The sequence below is a fragment of the Neolamprologus multifasciatus genome, chromosome 12 (genome assembly GCF_963576455.1).
Source record: "Neolamprologus multifasciatus chromosome 12, fNeoMul1.2, whole genome shotgun sequence".
NCBI lineage: Eukaryota > Metazoa > Chordata > Actinopteri > Cichliformes > Cichlidae > Neolamprologus > Neolamprologus multifasciatus.
Window position 1 is genome coordinate 6,884,891 of NC_140450.1, and position 21,158 is coordinate 6,906,048.

The 21,158-nt window shown below is 41.0% G+C and overlaps 1 protein-coding gene across 3 annotated transcripts in view; it reads left to right on the forward strand.

The window, feature by feature from the left end:
• kremen1 (kringle containing transmembrane protein 1) overlaps positions 1 to 21,158 on the forward strand; it is a 70,147-nt gene that overhangs the window by 43,836 nt on the left and 5,153 nt on the right. The window contains exons 4-8 of one of the 3 annotated variants that reach the window (XM_085179791.1): positions 11,757 to 11,881; positions 13,349 to 13,502; positions 14,318 to 14,650; positions 19,951 to 20,190; positions 20,747 to 20,831. In XM_085179791.1, coding sequence (XP_085035917.1) covers positions 11,757 to 11,881; positions 13,349 to 13,502; positions 14,318 to 14,650; positions 19,951 to 20,190; positions 20,747 to 20,831 — 937 coding nt within the window. The remainder of the gene's footprint in view (positions 1 to 11,756; positions 11,882 to 13,348; positions 13,503 to 14,317; positions 14,651 to 19,950; positions 20,191 to 20,746; positions 20,832 to 21,158) is intronic. The other 2 variants (XM_085179794.1, XM_085179793.1) reach the window with 2 other exon arrangements.

The window sequence follows — 21,158 nt, forward strand, 5'->3', positions numbered from 1 at the left end:
ATTAAAACAAAATATAATTTTACATTAAATAAAAAAGTTTTAAACTTAATTAAAATAAAACATGTCTTAAATTAAAATAAGTAAACTGTCATGTTTATTGCTGCCAAAAAAAAAGTTAAACAAATTTGGACAGTGAAGGAATGTCAGGATTCTTGCTCAGAAAAAGGAGCTGATCAACATGCTCTGAAGTCAGAGCACAAAAACCTTTTTTGTAACAAAATATCAATTTCTGCTGTCCCTGTATCGATACATTATTAGCAAACAAAATATCACGATACTACACAGTATTGATTTTTTCCCCCACCCCTACTAATTAGTAGAGTTTCTTCGGGGGCTCGATATATTTGGCTGTTATTGTCTATTCGTGATCAACTTTCCTCTAATTGTAGTTCGGGCCTTCTCAACCGATCGAGGAAAAATGCAAACATTTTTGGCTGAATTCCATGAAGCACAATGCATTAAATGTATTTATGGTCCATGATAATACGTGTTTTTGGTAACCACCTGATGAGTGCAGGCATGCAGACCACATTCTCCTGCGGCACATTTATGCCTCCCAGAGGATTCATTTCAGTTTTTCTTTCAGTTTTTCTTTCATCATTGTTCTGTGTTGCCCTCAAAAGAAAATATCAGCTGCGTGGACAAAACGGAGTATTTAATTATCTAATGGACAAATATCCCATGAATTTTATGGATCACATTTAAACTCCCTCTTTAATAAGGCTCCTTGATTAATGACTGCATGTTTTTTTCTCTTGCTTCATCCTCAGGAAAAAAAAAAAAAAAAGTTGTGCGTTTAAAGGGACCATTACTGCTGCTTGTAGCTGCTAGTCTTCTATTACCTACTCTCATAAGGTTTCAAAGGATGTCTGGAAAAATGCTTTTTCCATCTATCTTTCTATTGTTGTGTTTTAGTGTCCTCTGCGGTTACACAGCTTCAGCAAAACTGTTGCTGATGTCAACTGGACCAAATAAGGGATGCAAGAATGATGCACTTATTGTTTTTGCCCGATGCTGATAGAAATACTGCCAATGAGTAAAAGTGTCACAAGTTTGAAGTTCTGCTCGTGTGTCGTTTTTTATTGAAATTGCAAGATGATAAATAAAGGAGCTTATTTAACATCTGAGGTGGTCACAGAGCGTCTGCTTCTCTCTTCATCTCCCAGCTGCTCTGATATCAAGTCTCATAAAACTCCTCAGGACACAGGCTGTTTGGTTTTGTGAGGGGAGGCAGTGATGTGGTATGGTGATCGTTTTTCATCTCTTCCCTGCATTGTTCTTCTCGGACTCTGAGAGCACTAATTATTCACTTAGGGCTTTGGCTCCTGCTTGTTCCCTCTAATTAGATGGTTAGTCAGTATCCCAGGCCCCTGGGATGAGACATTGATCTCCTCCGTCACAATCACATTGTGACACAGTCACCACTACACTACAGAAATGTTTAAATGGGATAAGAAACAGACATCATATACAGTAAACAAGCGCATCTCTGTCGCTCTTTCACACACACACACACACACACACACACACACACACACACACGCACACAAAGTAACGTGCTTTGATTGTCCAACTTGCAAAGTCACTCTGCTGGATACAATTGCTTCTCTCATTCTGTCCAATAATAAGTTCTTTATTGTATAACTGTAAACTGTTCCCATTTACAGGCCGGAGAATTTATGATCTCCATAGAAAAACAAAGCATAAACGCAGCAGAAACACATAATGGCAACACCCACCTCCTTACAAACAATACTGAGTTTCCAGAAATGATTCTCCTGGGGGAGTTTGTGGCGTATTTCTCGATTTCTCTTGTGTTCTCGTGGGCTGTGGTGCAGTCGACAAGACTAATCAAAGGCTTGATGAAATGCAGCAGCTGTATTTGTTTATGTATTGAGCATACTGTACTACAAAAGGGGTAATAAATGGGGCCGAGACACAATGAAAAGGGAGACAGAGCGAGGAATGAAGGCAGAGAGACAGAACGGGATGGAGAGGAGAAAAAAACAGCACATAAACACCAACTGTGATAAGTGTTGTTTTCTTGCTTTGTTGCAGTTAGCATTCCTCAGAAGGCAGTGCATGTTTCAAGCGGTGTGTGTGTGTGCGCCTCCGATTTGAATGGTTAACCTGCTGGTGGTGGATTAATGGGCTGCCGGGAGAGTTTCCAAGGCGTCGACATACCTGTGTTTTAAATTACTTCAATTGAGCCTATTAGCACTTGAGGAATGTGCCTTTAAAATCCTGCTTCTGCTTTGTGACCACACATCTATAACGTCTCTAATCTGAACGCACTAATTCGCTTTTTGTTATGGTGTGATTGGATGGTAATGAAGCATTGGTGATGCTTAAAGAATCATTTTAAGGTTTATATTTTTTGAATAAACGTGTTTTACGCGCTGTAAGCGGCGATGCTTTTCAGCGATTTTCTCTTATCTAGAGTGTCATCGAAACTAAATCTCTCGAGATGTCAGATTTGATGTGAATATAATAAATTAAGCTGTCAAGGAAACAGGTGTCTAGTATAGGTTTGAGGGCAATGATTCAGGCAGCACGGTGGTTAGCACTGTTGCCGCACAGCAAGAAGGTCCTGAGTTCAATTCCGCCATCAGGCCGGGGTCTTTCTGTGTGGAGTTTGCATGTTCTCCCCGTGTTTGTGTGGGTTCCCTCCGGGTACTCCGGCTTCCTCCCACCGTCCAAAGGCATGCAGCTTGTGGGGATAGGTTAATTGGATAACATTCACCACTAGGTGTGAATGTGAGTGCGAATGGTTGTCTGTGCCTGTGTGTTGGCCCTGCGACAGACTGGCGACCCCGCCTCTCGCCCTATGACAGCTGGGATAGGCTCCAGCGCCCCCCGCGACCCTGAAAAGGATAAGCGGAAGCAGATGGATTCATAAAAGGAAAAACCGATGAATCTTTCTGTGCTCACAAAACATTCAGAAGAGAAGGAAATGCTATATGTTTTGCACGTGACATCATGTGCACATCGCTCAAGAGCTGTCCGCCATATTGGACGTGACAACTGGTAGTGATCAAGTCCAATAAGTCATGCATTGTTTACACAGAAATGATCACTGGCTGTTGGGTGTTGCAATCATCAAGGACACAAAAGATTTTATTTTTTATCACTTTCCTGCTGATTTGGAAGGTTGGAAGGTGAAAAAGACAATTTCTTTGATAAATAGTTGGGTCAGTTATAAGTTATTTGAATTTTAAAGTTTAACAGTATCTGTTTCAAAGAATATTTGACCATTTGACACTCTTACTTTTTATATATTTCTATTTCTAGTTTTTTTCTTACTCATCTTCTTCATCTGCCTCCTTCACCGCTATGCTCCTCCTCGTCTCCATCTCATCCTCTTCCTCCTCACCTGAACTGAAGTTGGGGTTCTAACATAAGAAATCCAACAGGAACGTGTTTATTTATTTGTGATGTTGTCACATTGAGTTATTGTCGTTAAGTAAGCTAAGAATAGAATCTGTCACCCCTCCCAGGGCATGGGCCGCCAAAGATAGATCTCCAGAGTTTTAAGACTCTAGCATCCCAAAACTCTCAATCACAAATGAGCTACATACACTTGTCGACAGTGTAATGCACAGTGACACATCAATATCAAAATGCAATAAAAATCAGGTAAATACCTGAGCAGTGACCAGTGGCCGTGGTCCCCTTGGTCCAGTGACTGAGGTTTGTTACCCACCGTGTGAAGTTTTGCAGGCCTTCAGATCTCGTCCAGTATAATTTGATGGGCTGTTGATAGCATAATGATATAAATCGTTTGCTGTGAAGTCAGGGAGAGCGCCACGGTTGCACTTTAGAGTATCACTAAACTCAGAGGGAGTAAGTAAACATCCATCTTCAAGTCCTCCCTCCCAAATTTCTCCACATAACGAGCAAAATGCTTGCCACGAAAGTGTTTTACTTCCTCTGAGAGAGTGTATACACACTTACAGCTGCCATACTCTATATCGCCTACATCAGCGGTCCCCAACCTTTTTTGCGCCACGGACCGGTTTATGCCCGACAATATTTCCATGGACCGGCCTTTAAGGTGTCGCGGATAAATACGACAAAATAAAACTAGTACCAGTACCGAAAAAAAGAAAATTTATTCATAACACACGTGAAAAGACCCAGGAAAACCATGTAAACGATAAAAACAATAACAAAATAACACTGAAAACCGATAAAAACCCTGAAAACTATACATTTCACACCTGAGCCTCAACTCTCGCGGCCTGGTACCAAACGACTCACGGACCAGTACCGGTCCGAGGCCCGGGGGTTGGGGACCGCTGGCCTACATAATGTTTAGAAGGTTTTTTACTCAGCAGAATTGTTACACGTTCAAAATGGCCGACAAATTAATGTCATGTGGTGAGTGGTCACATGTCTGCAAAAGCTCTAAAGCAGGAGCTTGAATGAAAACCAAAAAAAGTTATATTGTTATTTATTGTTTTTATATCCCAAGTTGAGCCGGCACACAAATAAAATAAGTGAAATTTGGCATTTTCATCTAAAAGTATGAATGTGTTTTACATTTTTTCTACGTGTGTGTATGTCTGGTTCCCCACTTGTTGGCACTACATCTTTATCCCCATACATCAGACACGGCCCTGATTAAGTTGCTTGAGCTTGTATAGCTGTGTAGCTTTGTATTGTCTTATTTTCTAAGGATGGCTTTTGAAGCATTGGTAGTCAGAGCCAGATGTTAAAATAATGGATTTTTTATTCTCTCAAAAATTGATATCAGCATTGGCTGAGCCCAGCTGGGCTTTGTTCTGGGCTCTAGTCTGCATGAGGATGTGGAAAAGAGAATTTGTTTCCTACAGTGATGCTTCCTCATTCCTCACACCTTTGAACTTCTTCCATTTCCCTGGTGTTGAAGGCTATTTCCTGAAATCTGGTGCTTATATTCTCAGGAAATCAGTTCTTTTTTTTGTAATATTTTAGTAAACTAGTGGACATCATTATATATATCTATTTACTGTAGTTCAAGGTGATATTTTTTTCTGAGCCAAATGTGAAAATTAATCAGTTGTTCAGTGTGTTTTTGTGTCAATTTTGTTTGTACTTGATAAGTCTGGCGGACGAGTTGCTCTAGAAAGTGAACATAAATTTCAACAGTTATTTAGAGACCTCGTGCCATCACCCACAGAGTGAAGCCACAGAGCGATATCATTCACCACCTGAGTGGGCATCGTCAGTCATCCCCTTTTGACATTAAACTTGACATTTTATGTTCCCACGTCCCAAATTCTTGAGACGGTAACTCACAAACCGCTCACAGAAAAAGAAACTAAATAAAACAAAACCAAATGACGGGATTCGTTTTTGCCAGTTCAAATCATGAATAGAGAGTCCATTCAAAACAACTAAGTTAGGTATAGAGTTATGTGTGCCGTAAGGATTCTTTTTGCTACCCTGCTTTTAGGGACAGAAAAGACTTAGATCAGCGGTCCCCAACCCCCGGGCCTCGGACCAGTACCGGTCTGTGAGTCGTTTGGTACCGGGCCGTGAAAGTTGAGGCTCAGGTGTGAAATGTATGGTTTTCAGGGTTTTTATCGGTTTTCAGCGTTATTTTGTTATCGTTTTTATCGTTAACTCGGTTTTCTTTGGTCTTTTCACGTGTGTTATGAATAAATCTTCTTTTTTTTTGGTACTGGTACTAGTTTTACTTTGTTGTATTTATCCGCGACACCTTAAAGGCCGGTCCGTGAAAATATTGTCGGGAATAAACCGGTCCGTGGCGCAAAAAAGGTTGGAGACCGCTGACTTAGATGTCTCAAATTGTTTCCATCTCTTCTAGATTATAGGATTAGGACAGACTGCAAGAATAACTTTTCTGCCAAATTCTCCAGTGTTCCAGTGATTATAATACAGAAAAATCAGATTCATCATTCAACTTCACTATCTTGCTTCATGTGGAGCATTCTGCTGGGTAGTGCAAGCGAACAGGGTTGAAATAAAAAGTCCTATCCAGAGTCCCATTAAAAAGAAAACATTTCTTCAACTCTCTCTCACCCTCTGTAGCTTATTCTTATGCATATCTTCAGTTCTTTACCCTCCACATGTCATCGAAATTTATAACTATAATTATGTTTGCTTAATGTTATGCTCGTCCCTCCGGCTCATCAACCTGCTTGCATGTACCGCTTGCCAAGCACATTTGCCAAAGCCTGCTGCACACGTTTGATGTTGTTTGTCATCATTCTGTGTTGGAGCTTTTTTTTTTCTTTTTCTCTCATGTGTTTTAGGTCAGTGGTGCTGTTGTGCCTGCTGCCTGGCAAGACCTCCTGTTAAACAGACACCCATGAACTTTTTCAGCTTTGCCCAGTGCCTCCTGTCTGCAGTGCATTGTGGGAAGGCTGGCGGACTGCTCTTTAGTGAGCTGAGGCTGCCAGATTGGGATGAGTGTGGCTGGGTTTTTTAAACATTGTAGGAGTCCCCCCCCCCCCTTTCCCCACTGTGATCTCCCAGGGTTTTCAGAGGTCTGGTGTGGGCTAACTGGAGCATTTATACACCTTGTGTTTCCTCCATTTCTCCCCTCTGGCTCGTTAAAGTCTAAATTCCAGCAACGGCTTTGAAGTGTGTTGAGTGTGTTTGTGTGTGTTTTCTTTTACTGTACGTGAAGATATTTGCACTTGTTGCGCCTGCAAAGCAGATGTTTTTAAGCGAGATGCTGCTGTGCTCAGGAGTTTTCATATAAGAACAATTCTGTGCTTTTTGTGGATGCACACTGCAGGGCGGCGCATAGAAAAGCGACCGTCGCCGTCTTTATTCTGCACAAACCTCCAGCGCGCCGGTGTATGAGCCGAACACCTACCGCTCCTCAGCCAGTACTTCTCAGCCCGTAAAACGAGAAGACGACAAAGAATGATAAATTAAGCGTAGTCTGCAATCTTCTTGTCAAAGCCAAGTTGAAAAAGAGCATTTGTGCCTTTAATCTAGCTCCTGAGCGCAGCAGTAGCATTTTTTCCTCTGCTTTTCAAAACCTCTATTGAAGTAGTACCTGCCTGCCTTGCTCGGAGGGAAGTTGCTGGTTCCCTACCAGGTGTTTATCTCTCTTTTCTTCTCTGCTTCCCTGTTGCGCACCTCAGCGCTAGTGTGTACTTAAGCAGCTGATAAAAAACAGAAACTGCTTCTATAGCACCGTGGAAAATACGAGAGACCTCAAACATTCTTATAACTGTCATGTTTGCCTTTAACCTGTCAAATAAGCTGGTGCTTACTTTTGCAAGTGTGCACCGTGGAGTCTTAGTAAATGATCCCCCCCATCCCGACCAACCACATTAATCTCGTCTAAAGCTCTGGCATGTTTGTGGCTGAAAAAGGAATATTGCACATGATTTATTGCTGGTCTGAGTGTGTCTGAGGACTTTGTCTTCGAGTGTTGAGTCATTTGTCAAACACAGTTCTTGGCTGCAGCCAAAATTTCGCCGGTCACTTAACGGTCATCAAATGTGAGCGAAACGCAGGGAGTGGCTGTCTCTCTGCCAGTCTGTTTCGGCACCATTTTTCTCTCTATTCGCCTTCATTTTCCAGTCTTTGGGGGACATTCTTGTGGACAACAATTTGTGAAGAATCTAAAACATGTCACACTTTTTCCCCAAAGAGCCTTTGTGCCTCAAACAGAGAGAATCCACAGATTCTGTTGGTGCTTTGTGCAAGCCAATAAGTTAACTTTGGCAGCAGCTGGCACGCCAGTGACAATGCACATGTGTGGTCTTTATTAGGGTCACTTCAGTTCACGAAGGCAGTTTTGATTGATGCTCTTCTGTAGTAATGTTATAAACATTCAAACAGAGTTGTATGCAAATCCATACTCCCTTTTTTTTGTTTGCACAACACCAATATATTCCACATTTCATGACAGGCTTGTAAAAATAGATGAAGTGTTTTTTGTGTTTCGTGCTGGGAACTGCTTGTGCACTGGTGGAACTTACTGTCATCAGCCGAGCTGCATGTTTGATGACAGGCAGAGCTCGAGAGATTCTTATTTCTAGGACAGTGTTGGTGTACAGTATCAGGGGACTTTACAGTGTCTGAGCATGTTGTCAGACTTTGGTGTACCCGCAAAGCAAGACAGTGTTGTTGTACAAATAGACAGGAATTGCTATTGTGTAATGTCTTAGGATCAAATGAACGTCTTGCGCTCTTCTCAATTCGTGAGGAAACTCTAGCGGGGAGTTCTCTGCGGGATTCTATTTGCATGTCATTAGAGAAATAAACAAAAAATCAATACAAAGTCTATTAAGGCCTCACAGGCCATCAGTGACCATAAATGTGTGAGTGGTGGCTCGCATTTGCTGTGAAATTGAATGTGAAAGCCCCATTCTTGCAGGCCTAGAGACCAGTTAATGACCCTCTGGTAACCACCAATCCCTAGGGAAAAGGGTATATTCTGTGACCAGTAAGCAAGCGGTTACTAGCAATTGCTAGTGTGAAATTACTCACAAGGAGAAAACCTCTATGGGATTTCTTTGGTTGCCAGCAGGTTGCCGTGGTCACCAGTTTGCAAATCATTACCAAGCGATAACGAAACTGTGAACGAAGTAAAAGTCGTGTCTTGGCACTCATCGTTTTTTTTTTTTTTTTGCAGACAACTCAGTGTCTTCCATGCAGACTAAGATCAATCTGGTAGTTGACCAAAGCAATTGCGGAGGTTTTTGGTGCAGCAACCTCTTTGCATCTGATCTCACATCGCTGACCCTTTGGAGAATGTGCGTTTTTTCTGGAAGTTGCTGATCCACGAACTATGATTGTCCTGCATTACACAAAAATCTAACAATGATCTTTGTGTAGCGGTTTGATTTCCAGTTATAGGATTTCAGCCACTGTGCTTTTTCATGACTGTATGAAATAAGGAGCAATCAGACTTTGAGTTTTTACGAAAGGTCATTTGAAACTGGAAATTGTAAATGCTTTAATACAGACCACAGTGTCACATGCTTTTGATTTTTGCGTCCTTGTTGTATCTCACAGCAGACTTGACAGCTATTTTGGACGCAGTCTTTGCTCTTGTCTTTTCTGTCTTTCCCTAATGATCTCTTTCACACACTAAGGCCACATGACACCACTTCCAATTACACTGAAGAGAATTTTTTTTCTTCCAGTTGAAATTACTTTCAGGGTGTGCATTTACTTATGTTTGTCAAATTCATTTTAGCTCTGAACATCAAAATAAACCACTTTAAGCGCATTTGGATTTAAATGAAAAGCAAATCACAAATAGGATATAGATTGCTGGAGGCTTTATTGGCACTTCCCAAGCTATTACATTGAATTTAAAAGCTTCGCAGCGTTTAATCACTGTACTAGATTTTGAAAGATTGCATAGTATTTGATGAATGCATAGTGGATTAGGGCAGACAGTTTGATTCATCTGCACGAATGTGATCTGGAAAGGTGTCAACATCCATCTTTCATCTATCTGTCTGGTTAGAAATCCATCTGGCATTGTTGGCGCATTGGTCTCACATATTGTAAAATCTAACTTGCATGCAGAGAAACCTTTTGGTGCACATGAGAGGCTATAATCAAAGTATCAACAAAATAATTCAAAAGTAATGTTTTTAGCGTCGGTTCTGTTCTGTTTAGTCAAAGAGCCTAAATTCACGAGATTAGAAATTGCGCTTACCTGTTTGATGTCAAGTGGCTGCTGTGCAAAGATCTATTGTTCAGCTTAAGCCTGTCTGAGTTAAAGCACAGAAGTGTTATTCTTTTTATAACACGTCCGTCAGGACAACTGATTTATGAATGGGATTTCAGCCTCCTCATATGAAAAGTGAAACCAGCATAAGAGTGATGTGATTTCTGTAATCTATAATTGTAGTAAACACTATCTTGTGGTTTTTAATCACTAGCTTTAAGTCATATTTAAAAGATAAAGGTACTTTTTTGAAGATTATCCACTTAGCAACTTGTCAATGAAATGTAGCCAATGTTCATGCATTTCACAAAACACTTAGCTTGGGTCTTCCTAAATAGACTTTATTAGCCATCTGTGCTGTTTATGTGTAGAAATAAAACAGGCATAGATGGCAATGACTGGGAAAAAGTCAGACATAGGATAAAAATGAGGAGTTGGTTTAGAGATGGGTTGCAAATTGGCTTGCAGAGGCAGGACTGACTGAAGACAGTGATGAACAACTAAAGCAACAGAAATATTGTGCACTTTACTGAAGGGTGTTGTAACCAGCTGTTGCGAGTTTATACACAACGATTGCTGGCAAAGCTTAATTTTTGGAACGTGCCAAAACTAATGCTGCTCTTAATGTTTGTGTTTTACAAAAATACCGAGTTTAATAAATCTGAGTTTAATAAAGCCCCCCCCCCCTTTTTTTTTCTTTGTACGTGAGACTTTAAAATTTTATTTTCTCTATCTCTCTCTCTCTCTCTCACACACACACTCACACACACACACACACACACACACACACACACACACCTACACACACATACACATACACACACACAGTCACACATTTAGAAAATGTTATATTCCTAATCTGATGCAACAGCTCTCAAATCTGACAGGGTACATTTTCTAAATTCCAGCTCCGTGTCGCTATGACTCAAACATCCCTGTCCTCTTCACCCCTTTTTCTTTTCTCTCCTCCTCTTCCTCCATTGCCGCTCGCCACCTCCTCCTCCTCTTCTCTTTTTCTCAGAAGCCAAATAGTTGGCTTGCTTCTTGGCAGTTCAAGCTAGAAGTTTCAAACAGAGTTCTGAATACTTGACGAGTGTGTCATCACTGATTGTTCTTTGGGCTGGGCTTTTGAGATTAAGCGTTAATCACAAACATGATTAGAAAATTGAAACAGCATATAGACTAGGGCTGTGCGATATGACCAAAATCTCATATCCCGATATAAGAATTCTATCGTCCGATAGCGATATAAATCACAAAAATGTAACATTTTCTGTAAATTCTGTGAATCTCGGGCAGCTCAACTTGCCGGAAGTGTTTCCTGCTGCGCATCATGTAGCTGGAGTCGAGTGTTTTAACCGATGCATGAAACTATACATTTTTAGACATAAGTTGTAAAGGCCGCCGTTTTCTTTGTGTTTATTACACGGCGTGCTGCGGGGAAAAGCCTGTTCTAACGTTTGAGTCTAAGGTTTATTTTTTAGCACCTGGCGGCTCTTTTTTTACTTCTCATCTGTAAATAATCTGCTCTTTCACGTGATTCAGTTTATTTTGAAAAGTCTCAACAGGATCTTGAGCTTTATTGTGAAAGGTTTATGTGGAACATAAACAAGCGGACACGCGATGGTGTTACCGTCTTGTTTCTAACGACAACGCATAAAAACAGGCGCTTGTCCGTCTGTAGTGTGGTTATATTAAATATAAGAGAAAGAGAGAACTTTACGAAATTAATATAACCACTACAGTGACCATCAAAACGATCAAAAATATTGCTGTAAACAGTTTATTTTGCGACACCACGAAACAAACGATAGCGTAAAATGAAACCATAGACGTTTTTATATCGTCATCATATATATCGTTATATCGAACAGCCCTAATATAGACCATGTAAATAAAGTTTAAAGCATGTTCTGTATGATATAAACCATTTCTTTCCATATCTGTCGACTTGTTTCTAACACCCGCTGTACTTGTATTCCATTATACATTTGATCTTCCCTAATCATGTGAAAACCTCGCCTTACTGTGTGATGCAGACTGCATCTAAGATGCTGCATATAACTAATTTTTTTCCCACTCTCATCTGCTCTCCCTACAGTGCCTGGAAACTTGGGGTGCTTCAGAGACAGTGGTGACCCCCCCACCCTGACTGGTGCCAGTGAGACCTCCAACAAACTCACCATCCAAAACTGTATCAGCTTCTGCAGGAAGCAAAGATACAAGGTGAGATTTGGAATTCAATTAAAAATATATTAAATAACAAGAAAACATGAGAAATTTCATTTTAACTGCAATCAAACACGACAAGTTCTGCAAAACTAAATGTAAAAAAAAATCCAAAATAAAAGAGGAAAAAAACCCGTAATTGGTTTATGGTTTATCCTCTGTCCTATCACTTCAAATCTCTCCACTTATTGGATGTAAAAACAGAGTAAATTGTTGTTTTTAAAACAGGCGCGAGCAGTCTTTTTGCAGTAGTCAGGCTTTTATGCAAATCATCTGCTTTTATGGGTAGTTTTCTGTCAGTTATCTAGATGATGCCCTCTTTATTCAGCAATCACACTTCCTGTTTGAAGCCAACCAGCAGATGACGAATCATCACAATAATCAAGGCTGACAGCTGGAAATGAATGGTTATTAGCCCACTGGGTTCGTCCTCTTCGCTGCATTTTCCCTTCTCTCTGTTTCTGCCGTGCCATTGTCCCCGCTATAAACAGTGCCAGGTGTTAATTTTCTGTCTCAGCAGATCCACTTCAGCTCAGTATGCATTGACAGATACTGACAGGCACCCCCATCCCCTCTCAGTTAGGCAGATGTTACAGGAAATGGCAACAGACTGGCATCATCTGCCTACCCTTGGACTGTCACTGTCCTCAATACACATGTGAAACATCAGTGCTCTGAAGTATGGATCCCACGTGACTTTCTGACAGAGAGCATGCCTGATGAGTGAGACAGCAATCCGTGGCTTGTTTACTCTGCCAAAAGTATTTGTGTACGTGTTCTCAAATTTAACCGCATCAGATAGAATAATACAACAAGGAGCTTGATACATCTGGGTGGAAGCAGAGGCTGCGCGGATTCTTATTCCATGAGTAGGAAATTATGCAGTACCTTCGGTTGCGTGTGTTCGTTTAGAGCCTGAATATCGAACAACGGCGTCCTTCTGAATGAAGAACAATACCTCTTTTGACAGCGAGTGGCCAGCAGTGGCGAGGTCAAGATGTGTGAAGGTTTTTGACGTGTCACATTCCTGCGCTGACACTTTCTGGAATGGTTTGCTAACAGTTTTGATTTGAAAGACAGATAGGTGTTATTCCTGTACGGTTTCTTCTGCGCACCCCGTGTGCAGCTGCGTGTTTGAAGGGAGTCTTCTAATCAGCTGGGGGGCCACAGTTACACAGACTCAGATTACAACATCTTGTAATCACGAGCTTTAGGCTCGAGTCACTTATTTCAGAGGGAAGTAGCTACATGTAGTCGACTGTTTACACAATTCCACATAAATCGAACATGAAAAACATAATTGGTCCTTTTAAAGTGAAAAAATGTTATGTAATCAGGTCTTATTTTATGGGAAAACAACAATCTTTATACTTTGAGAGAACTGAAAGAATGTGTGTTTGCAGTCAGCAGGATGACCCCCTCGGTGTTTTCCTCAGTTGCACAACTCCTTTTTCTGTTTTGCAGCTTGCTGGTATGGAGTCAGGATATGCCTGTTTCTGCGGCAACGATGTGGACCTACAGAAACGTGGCGAGTCACCTAGCATGGAGTGTAACCATGTTTGCTTCGGTGACCACACTCAGCCCTGCGGCGGAGACGGCTGGGTCATCATATTCAGCAGTGAGCGCTGACAGTTGTCATTCTGGATCTCATTCTTTAGTCTTTTCACATCTCTGCTGTAATTTCACGTACATTTTCGAACATTTAGTCTGGTTTCATTTTGCACAAATCTGATTTGGGGACAGCTCGTTTCTTTTATCGTCGCAAAGCTGTAAGACGTCAGAACACAACACACCTACAATTTTAAAATTAGTAACCCTGCCTGCAGCTAGCTCTTCTTTATTCTAAACCCATACCACCATGCCATCAAAGACAGGATCTGCTCTGAAAAGACTTTTGACTGACAAAATCTGCTATCAAAGATCAGGTTTTGTACAGCCTGAAATTAAAGCCCAAAGGCTCAGCAGTCTAGTTTTCTCTCAGACCACCTATATTTCAGTCTCCTGAAAAGGTTTTTTTTGGTCCATTCAAAAACATGTTTCTTGCATAACATTTATTCATATGTTATGTCCAGTTAGGCTCATTTTCCAGAAGCTTTGTTGCTGGTTATGAGTGAATCCTATTTCTTGTTTTTAATACTCACATACTCTTCAGTTAAACCACATTCTTCTTCAGGCTGTTTTTAGGCTGAATCGTGTAAAGATGCTTTGAATTAAATTCTGAATCTAAATCAGCTTGAGGTTAATAAATCAGATACCACAGCTATGGTGTTTTGTTGTGGTGCTAAAAATCAAAGGACATGTCTGTCCTTTGTGTCTGATCAATCACAAAAAGTCATGTACAACATCCTCACAAGACCAGATGTCAACCATCTCCACAACTTTTAATCTTTAAACGAATAACACCGGCATTTTTTTTTACTGCTCTTTTTTCAGCCCGAGTGGGGGCCTGTGGTGGGAACTACACTTCTCCATCAGGAGTGATCTACTCCCCCGACTTCCCTGACAAATACGGGGCTGGGCGTGTTTGCTACTGGACTATCCAGGTCCCTGGATCCTCGGCCATCCTCTTCAATTTCACCTTCTTTGACATCTCCGACCAGACCGACATGGTGGAGCTATTGGATGGCTACACAAATCAAGTGGTGGCCCGCTTCGACTGGCGAAGCCCTCCGCGGGATCTGGTAAACATCACGGGCGACTTTGTCATACTGTACTTCTACTCTGACCGAACCAACCAAGCCCAGGGATTTGCTCTTCTTTACCAAGGTGAGAGCTCACCAGATTTTCTGAAATTTCTCACCTATTGTGATGTTTTCCTTCATTATAGCTTCTCTGCTCAGCCTGCCTTCATTCAGAACACTTTGCAAACAAAGCAAGAACCCCAATTGCGTGGCCAACACGTTCTCACTCCCAAAGCGTAACATTTTACGCTAGGTGACAAATCGTCAACATATTACGTTTTCGGCTACCCACCACGTTCCTGAATGACGACCTCGGAAAAATGAGAACCATATGGACTCAATCTACACATGTTTGCTCTTTTTCTTCAAATCGCTTAGAAACACGCTATTTAACATCATTAAAGTCCTGGTTACGCTCAGGAAAAAGGTTATGGTTAGGGTTAGGGATAAGGTTAGGTTTAGGGCTGGAATACAGGGCTGGAACGTCTATTACCGCGGGAGCGTCATTGCACTGGATTTCAGCCATAACCCGCCGCGTACCATAAGAACGCTGAAGGTCTCTTTTCGCGTTCCTCAGGAACGCCGCGGGACGTGACAAAACGTCGGCATGTTACGCCTCGGGAGTGAGAACGGGCTGGCGTGGCTGGCTGGCTGGCTAGCACTATGATGGAGTTTTGCATAGCATCTCTAGTTTAGTAAAGCAACACCTGTTAGTTATGGTTAGGCAGTTGTCATGGCTTTGGCAGGCCCTTTTCTCTTTTCATTTGCTAGTCAATGTCTCACAGCCCCGGGTGATGTTGCATATTTAAATGTGTTCTGTTTTTCTAGGAACTCGGTCTCTTATCAAGCTGCTGCAGAGTGCTCACCCAGAGTGTGTTCTCTGCTAAATATCACTGAAAGTTTTTATGCCACCTACATAGAAAATACAACCATCGTGTGCATTACGGCTTCTGATATGCTGATTTCATTGTCTAGTGGATGCATTTCTAAGAAACTACAGCTCAGAGGACTTCAAAGTAATTTTATTCATCCCAGGCTAATGCGAAGAATGTACAAGGATTCATGTGGAATAAAAAAAACCTTGTTTTTTTGTGTTGTGTTCTCTCATGAAGAGTCTGAAAGCACCAGAAATGATTTAATAGATTAATTTCAGAGACAAAGCACACCCTGATATAATTCACTGTAGGTGACATTCAAGCTCACAGTAAGAGGCAGTCTCCGGCCGCCCCTCCCTCTCTCCCTCCATCTGTAATTCTGTGTCATTTTTCTTTGCCTGCTGGCATTACAGTAAAAACAATATTGGAAGGTCAAAATCCTCTGACCCTCAGACAGGCACGATCCTTTCTCATGACATGGATCTTGTTTTGCGGGAGGTATAGTCTATTCCACAAATGCAATCTGAGATGGGTTATGAGAAAAGGTCACCTCCTGAATTAAGTAGTTGTTTTTTTGTTTTTCAAACAGAACTATATAGATACAAACACATAGTGACTGAGGTACAAATAGAAAGCAGACAGCACCATATACGTTTAATATCTCCTTGGTGGCAGGCTGAGCGGTTGGATCTGTAATTTGAGGATAAACGCTCTCAGATGACAGTGACAGCACATTGAGTGACACACAAGCATGGTATTTTGTTTGCAAATGGGAAACATGTGGGCAGTTCTGGGAACATCACAGCCAGGTTGAGCAATTACGTGAAAAAGAAAAAAAAAACCATGCTGGTTTAACATCTGAGCAGCATTCATGAAAGAGTGGAACTCGAAGCACCTCAGCAGTGGAGGAGGCGAGGTGACGTGAAATAAGATAAACAAATGTACAGAAGATTCATGAGAAGCAATAGAAAAGAACTGCACAGTACATGTCATGCGTTTAATGTAAAGTTAATAATTTGTTGAACATACTGGGGTATTTAAAAAATAACTTGAGCCTGAGTTGGTTAGTTGGAAGACCACAAAGTCAAGCTTAACTGCAGTTCCCAGCAAATAAGTTGACGTCAGTCCCAACCAAGGTTATTATCGTTAACGAAAACTAACGAAATAACGAAAACTAGAAGTGAACGGAGATAAAAATAAAAACAAAAAAAGGAAAACTAACTAAAACCGTAATGAGTGTTCACAAAACTAACTAAAATTAACTGAATTTATAGCAAAAATGTGTTTAGTTTTCATTGATGTGTGCGTGTCATACAATAGTCAAGGGTGAAAAAGAAGTTTAGTTTCCAGATTTTTTTCTTGCTGTGTCTCATTATGCCAGCAGGTGGCAGTACGTTAGTCGAGTCGTCTGTGTTGCTGCTCCATCCACGTGCAGAATCATGTCAGGAAAAGTCGGGAGAAAGCGCCAGAGTCCAATTTGGGATTATTTTATTTTTGGGATTACACTTAATTATTGCAAACACAACTAAAACTATAACTGAAACTAATCAAAACTAAACTGAAACTAAGGATTTTCAAAAAAAATAAAAACTAAACTAAACTAGCAAACAATTGGTAAAAACTAATTAAAACTGATATAAAATTGAAAATCTGAAGTCAAAACTAAATAAAAATAAAAACTAATGAAAATTGCAAAACTATTAAAACCCTGGTCCAAACCCACATGCCGGCAGCTGTCGTAGCCCATAGTTGCTGCATATCTGCAAGCCTCTTTGCAACCCAGCTTGTGTTTTATTTCTGACTTAATTAGTCTCCAGAACATATCGATGCCACCAGATATAAACTTTTGCAGTTGAACACTGGTATTCCCGAATGAAATATGCTTTTGGTTCGACCATTACTCACATACTGGAAAGTTTATTCTGCACTGCCAACGGAGCAGTCAGTGGAGAGTTGTGGAAACGATCATCTCCACTGGACTGTTTCAAATTGTTAGAGATGGCTAGGTCCTTACTAAGTCACCTGAAATTAAATATGCTTAAAAAAAATGTTTTTTCTCGATTTATAACTTAAGTCATTTATTCTGTTTCTTCACACGTGCTCTTAATCTTTTGATGTTTTGTGACCGTGTCTAAAAGTTTTCATTCTTTAAATCTAATTTCTGATATTCACAGACATCTGCTCTAAGCATCTAAGTAAAGCACAATATCTCATCTGCGGATGATTACAATTGCAGCATAATGACTCAAACCTTAACATGTAAGAAAAATAATAAAAGACCCAAGTGACACTCATAAATATCAGTGCAAGACTGAAACGCTGCGCAGTTTGTTTCTCAGCGGCAACATTTCACACACAGGGCGAGAACATTTCTTAAAATCACACAGTGATTTTAAATAAATCGCAACTATGTTTAGGGGACGTAAATGAAAGGCAGAGGAGATCTCATTTAGGATATTGCTTTCCTCTGGGAGCCCATAAATGAGCTGAAATAGTCCATGCTCCCTGGCACTGTTGTTTTATGAAGCAAACTCTGCCCATCTGGAGCTGTAAGCAGGTTAAAGCAAACAGAATTTATTGCAAACACTTTTTGAATCATGTCTTGAATTTAAAAAAAAAGTTCTCAGCACCACATGTTTATAGCACGCTTGGGTGTTTTTGCAAACTCCATCTGTTTCTTAACAAATGCAGTTAGTATTAAATATTCACTCGTGCCTCTGCTGTATATACATCCAACAACATGATCAGCATGAAGTAGTGTAGCATTACCTCATGCTTGCTGCAGCCCAGTTTATACAATGGAATAATTAAAGGAGTGTTAAGTGATCTATGCCCTTAACTTGTAGAAATTACAGCGACATGGCATAACATTTCCCTCTTCTGCATTCGACGCTACATTCATCACTTCATTGTGAAGCCACGGGATGTTACATTACACAGAGCTGTAATCTAGTAAGGGCAGTAAAGCTAAGCTATAATAACAACCAAGGAGTAATTTTACTGCTAAAACTGATAAATGATTTATATATTTCCAGATGAATAAAAGATTTTCTTGAATAATGAAAGTCGTTTTCCTCTCCTATCTTATCCAAAGCTCCTTCTAGCCTTTTCTTATTGTGGCTAAAGGGTGACATTTTCACAAATGATTAAATGCAAATGATGGAGAACTTCATAAAAACTGGCTGATATAGCGAGATGTGATCTGCCTTCCGTTAACGTTGTTTGTTTTGTTGCTACTGACAAATTAAATGCGTCAGATCAGATTTGTATTATATCAAACAGAGCTCATCTGTGTGCAAAACAGCAGCGGCGTGATCAGACATCACTGTGTCGAACAAATTCAGCACAGTGATATAGTTCAGACAGGCCAAAAGTCAAGCTTAGTCACAGTCCTAGCAGATCAGCTGATCTCACCCTTATTCACCTTCAATATTGGCCTTATTCAGTCTTCCTACAGTTGCTACACAGGTGCAAGCAGCTTTGCAACCCACTTTCCGCCCTTTTTCATTCTGTACCTAACATTATCAATGTCCTATCAGTGTAATATGTCATGTGTTATCATTGATCCCTGCTGTGTTCTGTTCTGCATTTAGCTGCTCCACCCTGCCCTCCTCTGGCTTTAAACGTAAGCACATGAATGGATGGGAAGGTCACAGAATTGAGCTGGTCATCAACTGAAAACTGGATATTGAAATCCCAGTGCTCTTCTGGCTATAGTGGTCCTGAATGAAATTAGTTTTTACCACAAAGAGCATGCAATCATTATTCTCCCTGACAAAAACTGATGCATTACCTAAAAACTGGGGGGGGGGGGAAGTGTCAGTTTATAGACAGGTGTGCTGTTATAATGTGGCAGGGAGCGATATTTTAACGTTTTTAACTCGTCGTGAGACAGAATGTGAGAGAGGAGATAAATATTGGCCACTGAGTCCATATTAATCCTGTCTGAGTTTATATCTTCTCCCTGAGGATGTGTTAGTTCCCTTCAGGTGCTGCAGTTTCTGCCACAGTTTAAAGACTTGTGTGTTAGGTGATTGTCTGCCTCTGTGTAAGTCCTGTGATGAAGTGGTAACCTGTCCTAGGTGTAATTTACCACTTGACCAAAGTCATCTGGGTTATATTCCAGCCTCCCCATGACCCAAGGTGGATAAGCAGTTAAGAAAAAGGATGGAAGTAATGCTGTTGTATTGTATTCATGCATTATTTTCTTTTGGGACTGAGAACTAGTTTCATTGCTGTTAAAGTTGACATCTCTGCTTATACCTCAAGGACACGACAATCATTTATGTCTGAATAGTTGGAAAGTTGCAGTTTTCTTTGGAAATGCCAATGAGACACTTCACATCAGAATTGAATATTCTTAGCACCACACCTGACAAAGTAATCTTTTAGTCACTGAAACAACCAGATCAACTTGGTGCTGTGGGATAGTAAGCTTTTGATTTGTTCCATGTCTCCGCCTGGTAATTTAAGAAATAACATTCAACTGTCTGTTTCTATTTCCCCCCAGCACTCCAAAGCCAGGACACTAGAACAATAGAGTCTGAAGGAGATGACGAGGAGGAAAACGAAGACGTGTCTAGTACAGCAGGGCCCCAGCTGGCTGGCGGAGTCACAGAGAAATCTAACGGTACGACGAATGGACGTTCGTCCCAGATCCTCTACGTGATCACGTCCAGCCCCGGTAAACCGGAGCACAACATGCCAGGTCAGTGGGCTGGACGCGGCGAGACCACCGGCCACAGCGCTAGTATGTTAACACCCGTCGTACACTGCACTTACCGCGCCTCTCTCTGCCTCTGCTGGGATAATGTTGGAGGTTTCTTAGCAAGAACTCCCACTTAGCATGACCTGGTTTCTCTGAAAGTTTGAAAATTGTTCTGGTATGTTGAGATACTTCTAGAAGCTCTGGCCCAGAGTGACTCCCTATGATCATAATTGAAGTAATGCCACATGACGCTTGTTTTCACTTGTCATTGTCTCAGAAGGCTTTTTCCCAATCAGCCATCTAGTCAACACTTTGCAGGGTGGACTGATGTGCTCTGCGCTTTTCTGCTTCCTCCAAATGTTATTCTTTCCAAGCCCTAATTCTTTTTCTCAAACAGCTAGCTGATAACAGATGTGCACTGATAATGTATCACCATTTCTTGACAATTAGCTGGCTGAACTTCTCACAGGTGTAAGTTTGAATTAAGCAGCGCTTGAATAGTTCTTGACTCGCTAATCTCTTCAGTCTGCTGCGGTTTGTTTTAATTACCATGATCGGATGTCTGACGTCTTGTTAACGTGCTCCGCTCTCTGTCTAGTGTGGACCATCTACGCTTTAGCAGCTCTCCTCATACTGACTGTCATCGCCATGGTAGCAAAGCTGCTGCTGCACGTCACGGTCAAGTAAGTATGAGGATGTTCGAGGCGTGGTGGATCAGCCAAGTATCACGTTTCTAAGCTTTTACCCGTACGCCACGATAGTCATACCATACTGGTTGAAGATGAAAGAACAAGTCCTTATGTAAAGAATTTTTATCTGGAGCCACAAAGTCTGTTTTCTCACTTTGACTAAAGCCAGAAATTTTCCGATCAAAGAATCTCCTAGCATCAACAGAACAGAAAATTGAAAAACAGGAAAACGACGTTGTTTAAACATTTTCTTCCAGTAGAACATAGTTTCCCTTTCCCTCCAGTGAAAACACAGAAACATTTAGATAAAGATTTTTCCCC